This window comes from Macaca mulatta, chromosome 14, assembly GCF_049350105.2.
Source record: "Macaca mulatta isolate MMU2019108-1 chromosome 14, T2T-MMU8v2.0, whole genome shotgun sequence".
Classification (NCBI taxonomy): Eukaryota; Metazoa; Chordata; class Mammalia; order Primates; family Cercopithecidae; genus Macaca; species Macaca mulatta.
Window position 1 is genome coordinate 47,994,444 of NC_133419.1, and position 10,931 is coordinate 48,005,374.

The 10,931-nt window shown below is 48.5% G+C and overlaps 1 protein-coding gene across 15 annotated transcripts in view; it reads left to right on the forward strand.

The window, feature by feature from the left end:
- Nucleotides 1–10,931, forward strand: part of ABCC8 (ATP binding cassette subfamily C member 8) — an 84,457-nt gene that overhangs the window by 3,335 nt on the left and 70,191 nt on the right. For all 15 annotated transcript variants that reach the window (XM_077963166.1, XM_015114767.3, XM_077963167.1 and 12 more), the window contains exons 3-4: nt 3,288–3,409; nt 10,467–10,633. In XM_077963166.1, coding sequence (XP_077819292.1) covers nt 3,288–3,409; nt 10,467–10,633 — 289 coding nt within the window. The remainder of the gene's footprint in view (nt 1–3,287; nt 3,410–10,466; nt 10,634–10,931) is intronic.

The window sequence follows — 10,931 nt, forward strand, 5'->3', positions numbered from 1 at the left end:
GCCTGGCTCCTGTAGTTGGATGGCAGGGGATAGGCTCCCTCATCCTCCCTCCCGTTCCCCACCTTCCCTCCCCCAGTGTCCCTGCATCCTGGCTTCAGCAGTGATCTCTGTAATACCTGCTTGCCTTGGAGGCAGCAGCTCTCCCTGCTTATCAAAGTCCCCAGACCAGCAAGAAGACCAGAAGGCATACTGCTACACAAGCAGGTGACAAGTCCGCCTCCACCCCCACCCCTACACCCCTTCCAAAGTAGCACAAATGCCACAGCGAGCCCTCAGATGTTAAATACTCACCAGATGGTGACAGAGGAAGACACCCCGCCCTTGGAGAAGGAAGACCTGGGTCTTTAGAAAGCACTTCTGCTGTGTACCAGTTATGGGACTTTGAACAAGTCGTTCAGGCTTTCTGGGCCTCATAAGCATTTATAAATATACGATAAAACATTTTAGATGCCAACTTAAAAATGTGTGAGAAAGTATAAGGTGTTTCAAAATTATTTCAAGGAGTAAAGAGGCAAGAGTTTTGAAGACCCGTGGGCAGAGTGGTGGCTGTTCCCAGTGTGACCATTCATGACTGCTCTCTGGCCTTGTGAAACAAGCATCATGGTCCCTGGCTTGGCTGCTTCATGGGGCTGTGGAGGATGAACTTTGAGCACGGACAGGGTGCAGAGCCGGGAGTGGCAGAGCACTGGGCAGACTGTGTATTCCCAGGATGTGGGAAACTGGAATGAATGAGTCCAGGGACGCCTTCCTGCTGGCTGTCAGCAGCCCCTCCTGTGTGTGGCTGCTCTGCTTTAGCTCAGTGCAAAGGGCCATCTCCCCCCAGGGCACAGATCAGCTTGAGCTGAGTAATTGTCATTTGGTCTTTGTGAGCTCCTACCCCTAGGGATGGCAAGCTTGAGTGAGGGCAGGAAAAGAGCAGACAGGAGAAGTCACAGACCCTTGTGATACCCCTAGTCTAATCCAGCCTGGGTTTTCAGAGCTGTCTGGAAATTTAGGGGGCAGGTGGGAGTGGAGGCTGATTAAGGCTGCCCTGATTTGATTTAGAGTGAGCCTCATTTAGTGAATAATTAAGCCATCTTAAACCTGTAGCACTTCTCCTCTTCCTTTGGGTATTATTTCTGTGCGTGATGCTCTGAATTCAGAACAATCAAAGCAGGATAAGTTAGTGAAGAAGATTTTTTAAAATAACTACAATATTTTCCCAGACCACCATACACTGGATAAAGCCCGTATATAAAACTTTACCTAATTTCTTAACTAATTCAGTTTGTATTATTTAACAAAGCAGCTAAAAACTATTCTATGAAGCCGTGCCATGAAATATTTAGTTCAATTATGGTTAATCCTCATCTTATTTTGTCTTATAAAATTTTAGCATTTCTCCCTCCTATTGCAAAAAAAAAAAAAAGCACTTATATCAACATATGATAAAACATGTTTAGATGTCAGCTTAAAAATGTGTGAGAGAGTAGAGGGTGTTTCAAAATTATTTCAAGGAGTAAAGAGGCAAGAGTTTTGAAGATCCCCAGGAAGGGCGTTGGCTGTGCCCAGTGTTGCCATTCATGACTGCTCTCTAGCCTTGTCTCTCTTGTACTTTCTATATTACTTTGAAGACCTTTTGTGGAGAATATCCACTAAAGAATATCAATATTTACCATTTCATTAAACAAGAAATGTGGAGTTTGCCTTTTCAAGTTGGTTTGGTGCTCATTGATGTTTTCAGGGACACAGTCTCTTCCCGTCTTTCCACACCATCCTCTGTGTGTCAGCCTATCTTCCCCATGGTCACAAGGTGGCTGCCTAGCTCCGGGAATTGCTTAGCATGAGCAGACAGGGCATTCTCCCGACATGCCTCTCCTTTATGAGGGAGATTATTCTTTCCTTGACATCTCACTGGCCAGAATATGTGGACCAACACCGGCAAAGGTGTATAGAATTGTATGACTGCTTAAACCAATCGCCATCCATTCCCCCTGGGGCTGGGTACATTGCTGCTGGAGCAAACCTGTGGTCCTCCTGGCACAGAATAAGGGGAAGATGCTCTTTGGTGGAGAGCCCACATTGCCTTTACACTTGCACCTCAGTCCCACCAGACCCACTGAGGTCACAGGATGGCTCTCCTCATGTCCTTCCTCCTTCTCTGTTGAACTCTTATGTATCCTTCAAAGTCCAACCTGGTGCCACCTCCTCTAGGAAGCTGTCCTTGGTTGCCCACCCCCTCCTTTGTCCTCTCTCAGCCTCTGTCCATTGGCGGTATCATTTCCCTAGCCTGCTGACTCTAAGAGTTAGCTCTGAGCATGGCAGCCCCCCCCTACCATCAGCGTCTCAAGGGCAGGGACCCTTGGCACACTGGATAGAAGTAGCCTGGTGGGCAACAGCAGCACTGAGGCATCAGGCTGTAGCAGGCCATCTGGGAGTGGAGTGAGTCCCACAGGGCTGGAGCAGAAAGGGCAGGCTGGGCAGCTCTGGTAAAGTGGCTGGAGGCCACATAGCCTGGGCCTTTCGTTCCAGGCTGAGCAGAGTGGGTTTTGCTGTCTGCAGGAGAGAGCTGTGGAAGGGCATGATCTTGACTAAGTAAAGTGACCCTCTTCACCAGGCACAGGGAAGACTGAGGCCTGGGAGGAGGCTCTGGCTGCTTCTGGGTCTCACCCCCAGACCAGGGTCCACCCACCTAGAGGCCTCTGTGAGTTAAAGTGAAAAGAATATGAGCTGATATTGACTGCCGCATTCCCCATCCTGAGGGAGAAGGCAAAGTCAGGACCTTGGAAATGCCTCTTCGTGCCTCAGTTTCCTCAACCATAAAATGGGAGACTAAGAGTACCCACTTGATGGGGTTTAATGAAGTTTAAGTGGGTTAATATATATCGCATGCTTAGAACAGTGCCTGGCACAGGGTAAATGTTCCATAAATATTGACTCTCATCAGTTTGTTATCACAGCCCCTGGGGAGGGTGCCAATGCTGACTTATGCTGTTCATGTTAAATGGGACTGTCACTGGGTGAGTTGTGGCATACAGGCCCCTGCACTGCTCAAGAGATCCCAGCGACCCTTGTGCTTAGGGCTCAGCACACAGTAAGACCTCCAGATCAAATATCCAGCTCTACTCCACGTACTGGCAGCTCTGCCCAGCCTATACTCCAAATATGCCCACTAACTAAAGGGCCCTGCAGCCTATACAGTGATGCTATAAAGGTTAAGTGTTCGGCCTTCGGAATTCAAGGCCTGGGCTGCTCTGTTGCAGTACTTAGAACGTCCCCATCCTGTCTATTTCTCTCTCCCATCTCAGGGTGACCGAATCCCGCCACCTCCACCTGTACATGCCAGCCGGGATGGCATTCATGGCTGCTGTCACCTCTGTGGTCTACTATCACAACATCGAGACTTCCAACTTCCCCAAGCTGCTAATTGGTAAGTGAGGTATAGGAGGGAGGGGCATTTCTTCAGATAATGTTTCATTCATTTCTTCAGATAATGTTTACTGAGGACTCACTATGTGCCAGGTACTGCTCTAGACAGTAGAGATTCGGAATCGAAGAAGAAAAAATATCTCTGTCTTCATGGAGCTTACAGTCTGGTGAAGGAGGACAGACGGGCAAATACAGTGAATAAACAAACAAACAAATAGGTAGTGGTGATGCTATGAAGAAAATCAAGCTGAGTAAGGGGTAGGGGCAATGGCCATGTTGCTATCTACACAGGATGGTCAGGGAAGGGCTTTGGTAAATGTGGGTGTGCAGGTATTTGGGGGAAAGTGTTCCCTGCAAGGGGAGTGACAAGTGCAAAGTCCTCTGATAGGGATAGATTTGGCAAAGATGTCACTGTGGGCAAAGCCAAATGAGCAAGGGGAAGAGTGGGAGGTGAGGGCTGGCGCCAGGAGAGGAGCAAGGAAGAGTCACAGGCTCTGGGCCTGAGCACCTGGGTGAACTGTGGCATCAATAACTGATGTGGCAGAGGAGGGGAAGGTGGGCTGTGGTGGGATCAAGTTTTCTATTGGGGGCATATCGAGCTTGAGATGTCACAGAGACAGCCAACTCAAGTGTCAAGTTGGGCTTTCATGGGGAGGTCAGGCAGGGTAAGAGCTACACTTTCAGGAGGTGGGCCTTGTAGATGGCATCTAAAGGCTGAGCCTGGGGCTGGGTGCCTTGGCTCACACCTGTAATCCCAGCACTTTGGGAGGCCAAGGTGGACGGATCACCTGAGGTCAGCAGTTTGAGACCAGCCTGGCCAACATGAGAAACCCCCACCCCTACTAAAAATACAAAAATTAGCTTGGCGTGGTGGCACACACTGGTGGTCCCAGCTACTCAGGAGACTGAGGCAGGTGAATCACTTGAATCCAGGAGGCAGAAGTTGTAGTGAGCTGAGATCGCGCCACTGCAGTCCAGCCTGGGTGACAGAGCAAGACTCGTCAAGAAAGAAAGAAAGAAAAGAAAGAAAAGAAGAAAAGAGAAGAGAAGAGAAAAGAAAAGAAAAAAGAAAGGGAGAAAGAAAACTTGAGACTGGAAGAGGTCACCTGGGGAGAGAAGAGAAAGGCTCTGGGACCAGAACTTCAGGTTTGCTAACATTTAGAGAGACTCAGGAAGGAGTGCCCACTTAGAGCTTCTGAAATGTTAAATACTGCAGGACTGGGGTCCCAGGCAGAAGCAACAGGATGATGGTTGACGTTTACTGAGTATGTGCTGTGGGGCAGGCTCCGTGCCATGTTCCTTATATTCATTGTCCCACAGGCTAATTCCCCCAGCCTCCTTATTGGTATTGTTAATATCCCCATTTTCCAATGTGGACCCTGAAACTGAGAGGTTAAAAATAATAACGGCAAATACTCACTTTGTACTTACTGTATGCCAGGCCCCATCCTACCTATGTGATATATATTAACTCATTTAATCCTTTCAACAACTCTATGAGGTAGGTACCTTTATTATTTTCCCTTTACATATCAGAAAACTGAGGCTCAGCGGTTAAATAACTAGCACTAATCTAGCTCGTCAAGGGGCACAGCCGGGAATCTAGCATCCGTGCAATCTCCTAATCATTTCTGACACTGTGTGTCTAAGGGCCCTCAGACTCTGTCCTTGGGGCAAAGGTATCAATCTGCAGGTCGGCCTCTGTATTGGGGTTCAGCCTGTGTGTCTAAGGCTGGGGCTGTACATCTGGCAGTTAGACTGTGTTTACACTGTGTCATTAAGTCAGACTGATTTTTAGGAATCACAGCATCGAATTGACATTTGGAGTCTGGCACGCTCTGTGCTAAGCCAGTGACACTGTTGTGTTCAGGGAGTACAGGGTGTTTCTTGCACTAATCACAGGTCTGCCTTTCTGTAGAAGGTGGGATCTGAGCTCCATCAGGATTATCCAGGTGATCCCCCTACCCCTAACCCAGGGCCCCCCACGTGAGTATGAATGGAAGCTGGGGGAAGCAGGTTGAGAGGGGAGATGTTAAATACAGGCTTCAGAGAGCCACCCTGCTTCCATTTCTGAAGCAGCTCCTCATCTGTAGAGAATCCTTCACTAACCACCAGGGCCTGGCTGACCAGTGCCCTCTGGAAACACCCTGTGTGGACATCCGAGGAGTTCATTTTCTCATTCTCCAGTAAAAACATAATGTTCTCTCTTTAAAGCACAAGCTATCACCCATGGATGGATTTGTCCTTTTCTAAGGAACAAAGACTAACTCCCTCCATTCCCCTTGTTAGAGTTATCTTCCCTTGAAAGGAGGCTCCACAGAGCCAGGAATTCTAGAACAGGGAAAAGTGGAAGGGACGCGCCTGTGAGCTGCAGGGACAGAGGGCAATGCATATTGGGAGAATGGCTGGCCCTCTGAGGAGGCTGATGTCTGACCTGGGTATGGAGTCCCACAGAAAGGGGACCTGTGGTGCAGCTTACATTTTTCCATGAAGGAACCATGATCCTGGAACCCAGATGAAGCCAAGGAAATGTTCTCTGAAAGTCATATTTGAGCTGAGAACTGAAGACACTAACTGGAAGAAGGGAGGAAAGAGTGCTTCAGGTAGAGGGAACAGCATGTGCGAAGGCCCCAAGGCAGAAGGAACAAAACACATTAGAAAATTCAGAAGAGGCCGGGCGCGGTGGCTCAAGCCTGTAATCCCAGCACTTTGGGAGGCCGAGATAGGCGGATCACGAGGTCAGGAGATCGAGACCATCCTAGCTAACATGGTAAAACCCCATCTCTACTAAAAAAAAATACAAAAAACTAGCCGGGCGAGGTGGCAGGCACCTGTAGTCCCAGCTACTCAGGAGGCTGAGGCAGGAGAATGGTGTGAACCCAGGATGCAGAGCTTGCAGTGAGCTGAGATCCGGCCACTGCACTCCAGCCTGGGCGATAGAGCGAGACTCCGTCTCAAAAAAAAAAAAAAAAGAAAAAAGAAAAAGAAAATTCAGAAGAAAAAGAGTGGCAGGGGTGCAAAGTGGAGGGGAGCTGGACTTTGGGTTTTGTTTGCTTGTGCCCAGGCTGAAGTATAGTGGCACCACCTTGGGTCACTACAACCTCCACCTCCTAGGTTCAAGCAGATTCTCGTGCCTCAGCCTGCTGAGTAGCTGGGAATACAGGCATGCACCACTACACTCGGATAATTTTTTGTGTTTTTAGAAGAGTTGGGATTTCACCCTGTTGACCAGGCTGGTCTTGAACTCCTGGCCTTAAATGATTAAGTCTGAACTTTCCAAAGTGTTGAGATTACTGCCGTGAGCCACCGCACCCAGCTGGAAGGTCGTACCACAGATGTTGGCCTTTATCCCAACAGCAATGGGAAGTTTGTGTGTGTGTGTGTCTGTGTGGTTTAACATAAAATTTATCATCTTAACCATTTTTAAGTATAGTGTTCTGTGACATTAAGTATATTCACAGCCGGGCATGGTGCCTCATGCCTGTAATCCCAGCACCTTGGGAGGCCAAGGCAGGTCGATTGCTTGAGCTCAGAAGTTCAAGACCAGCCTGGCCAACCTGGCAAAACCCCATCTCTACAAAAAACATAAAAATTAGCTGGGCATGGCAATGTACACCTGTAGTCCCAACTACTTGGGAGGCTGAGGTGGGAGGATCGTGGGAGGCTGAGGAGGGAGGATCACTTGAGACTGGGAAGTGGAGGCTACAATGAGCCAAGATTGTGCCATTGCACTCCAGCCAAGATTGTGCCACTGCAGCACACCAACATGGCACATGTATACATATGTAACAAACCTGCACATTGTGCACATGTACCCTAGAACATCAAGTATAATAAAAAAAGAAAAAAAATATATATATGCACCAATAAAAATTAGAAAAAAAAGAAAAAAAAAAAGGATTGTGCCACTGCACTCCAGCCTAGACAACAGAGTGAGACCCTGTCTCAAAAAAAGAAAAAAAAAGTATATTCACATTGCTGTGTAGCCATCACCACTATCCATCTTCAGAACTTTTTCATCTTCCCAAGTTGAAACTCTGTACCTATTAAACGATAACTTCCCACTTCTCCCTCCTTACAGCCCCTGGCAACCACCATTCTACTTTCTATGAATTAGGGTACTCTAGGTACCTCATCTAAGCGGCATCATACACTATTTGTCTTTTTTTTTTTTTTTTTTTTTTTTTTGAGACAGAGTCTTGCTCTGTTGCCCAGATTGGAGTGCAGTAGTGTGATCTCGACTCACTGCAACCTCTGCTTCCCTGGTTCAAGCGATTCTCCTGCCTCAGCCTCCTGAGTAGCTGGGATTACAGGCGCTCGCCACCATGCCTGGCTAATTTTTGTATTTTTAGTAGAGATGGGGTTTCACCATGTTGGCCAGGCTGGTCTTGAACTCCTGATCTTGTGATCCACCCACCTCAGCCTCCCAAAATGCTGGGATTACAGGTGTGAGCCACCATGCCCGGCCTATTTGTCTTTTTATGACTTATTTCACTGAGCATAATGTCCTCAAGGTTCATCCATGTTGTAGCATGTATTGAAATTTTTTTCCTTCCTTTTTAAGGCTAATATTCCACTGTATGGATATGCCACTAATATTCCACTGTATGGATATGCCACTAATATTCCACTGTATGGATATGCCACTAATATTCCACTGTATGGATATGCCACATTTTGTTTATCTATTCATCTGTCGGGTTGCTTTCACCTCTTGACTCTTGTAAATAGCACTGCTATGAACATGGGTGCATTGAGGGGTTTTCAACATAATCATAATAATTGCTTTATGGAGACCAGCTTGGAGGAGAACAAGATGGGGAGGAAGTGGGGAAACCAATGAGAAGGCTCTCAGGGTGCAGCGGGAATCCAGAGGAGACATGATGATGCCTGGACTTAGGTGGTATACCACAGGGATGGAGAGAAGTAGATAGATTCAAGATATTTAGGAGGTGAAATAGACAGCATTTGTTAATGGGAGAGGCATGGGGTAAGGGAGAAGAGTGGAGGGAGAAGGAGGAGTAATGGGAGCTCACCAGCAGTCCCCATGTTATGCCTCTTTCCTTCCTTTTCCCTCTTCTCTCATCAGGCATTCAGCTTTTGCTGAGTGCTGCTGTGTCTGGCAACAGGCTGAGCACTCAGCACTCAGGACAGGACTGTGCAAAAAAACCTCTGGGCCTAGTCCTGGGTCCACTGCTAATTCCCTGTGTGACCTTGCACAAGACATCCAAGTTCTCTGAGCCTCCAATTCCCCACCTGGGCAGGAAGAAGAATAAGTCCCTGCCTAAGTCATACGGTTATAATGAAGAGCAAATCAGACCATATCTGTTAAGTGTTAGGGACAAGACAGGCATGAGGCATATTTTCAAGTCAGCTCCAGTAGGCAGCTCTCACTAAGGGCTAAAGGGCTTCTGAGGCCTGGGATAGAATCTGTCCAAGAGTGGAGTGGAGGCAGGGGGACAGCCCTCAGCTGTGGAATTCCTCGAGACCTAGAGACCAGCCTGAGCTGGGGGACGTTATTCCAGTCCTGAGGCATGGGACCAGAAGGCAGATGCTTCTGCCCCCATCCTAATGTCCTCATGCAGGGACCCAAGGTGGATGGCATTGATCCCCTGGGTGAGCTCAGCCCTGGGCACAGGGTGGGGCCCAACATCTCAACCTGTTTCCTAACCCTGAGCCAGGCAGGACAGATCCCAGATTTGTCCCCAAGTGATGCTCTGGCTTCCATGCCCAGGCCCACATAGGGATAGAGGGCAGGGTGAAAGTCTTTCTCCCTCACTCAAGTCCTCTGGAGAGGGGCTCTGTGGCATGAGGCTGACCTTATCCGCATTTGGTCTAAGAGGGAGGAGGAAAGAACTGCCCGTGCTAAAATCTCCCCCACCCTCAAAGGGGGACTTCACAGGTTATTGCTGGTTTTGGTTGTTGGACGCTGACAGTGATTTACTGGCGGATTGAAGTGGGCATATGTGTGAGAATTTAGGATAGAATCTACTGATAGCTTCTGAGGTTTACCTGCCCCAGGTCTTAAATCTAGAGATAATAAAAAAATAACAGCTAATGTCCAAAGAGCACCGGCTGCATGTGAGGCTCACTGCACTAAATGCTTTCCATACATTTCTCACAAGAACCTTCTAGGTAGCACTACTATGATTCCCACTTAATGGATGAGGAAACTAAGCTCTAGAGGGCTAAGTGACTAATCCAAGGTCACACAGCTATTATCTCACCGGCTCTGAGCCCAGGTGTATCTGGCTGCGGGACCACCACCACTAACCCCTGTATAACACTGCCTCACGGAACAATGGCTGGCTTTTTCCATGTCTCCCTTGGCCCTGCTCCATCATCAGACTGTGGTGGGCTCTGGACTGTGAGGACAGGGACCCAGGCTTTCACCCTCTCTCTGTCCCTGGCTGCCAGTGCACTTGGGCAAGGTTGCATCCTGTCTCTGGGCCTCAGTTTCCTCATCTGTAAAATGAAAGGCTGGATTGAATGACCTTTAAGATTTCTCTCACTTGGAAATTCCACAAGGAAGTCATTATAGCATGGAGCTTGCATGCATGGGCTCCAGCGTCAGGCCAGCCCAGCTCTGCCAGTTAATGGGTGTGTGGCCTTGGATCAGTTATCTCGTCTTTCTGAGCCTCATTTCCTTTGTCTGAGCAATTGGGGGTGACGGCAGTGCACTTTCTTTGAAAAGTGATGGTGAGGAATAAATGAGCTCATGTATTTAAAGTGCTTATTTGGCACAGTGCCTGTAACTTAGTTAAATTCAAGAAATAAATTTCTTATTCTTCCCATGATCACTTCTTGTTAAGGGACATTTGTCTGACCAGTTTGATTTATGAGATTATTGGTGTTTTTCATAAATGTTAAGACGAATGTGCGTCATCTTAGAGTCGCACACTCTGATATATTCACACGTGCACATCCCTTTACTCGGAAGTGTACACACCCGGGCATGCTCATTCTGTCTCCTTCTCTGCCACATACTTGCACATATTACGTGAGTGTACACACATGATGCACACACGTCTCCATGATCTTCCATCTCTCCTCGGCAGCCCTTCTGGTGTATTGGACCCTGGCCTTCATCACCAAGACCATCAAGTTTGTCAAGTTCTTGGACCACGCCATTGGCTTCTCGCAGCTACGCTTCTGCCTCACGGGGCTGCTGGTGATCCTCTATGGGATGCTGCTCCTCGTGGAGGTCAATGTCATCAGGGTGAGGGTAAGCAGGCCACTGAGGATGCACCTGGGCCAGGGCAGGGTGGGGAGCAGAGGCTGTGGCCTCTGTCCTGCCCTGGGTTCGGCCCCCCACCCTGCTTCTCAGCCAAGCTGAGAGGGGGTCAACTTGTTTTACCTGCCCCCGTAAAGGGGAGTGGGGCCATGGCGGGGGAAGTTTCAGGAGAAACACTGCATCTGGCCCAGGTGTGCTCTACCCCAGGCTCCCAGAGGGAGGGGGGTGACAGGTGTGTTTGCTGAGGTTGGCGAATGACTTTCCATAGAGAGGGAAGATAAGCATCAGA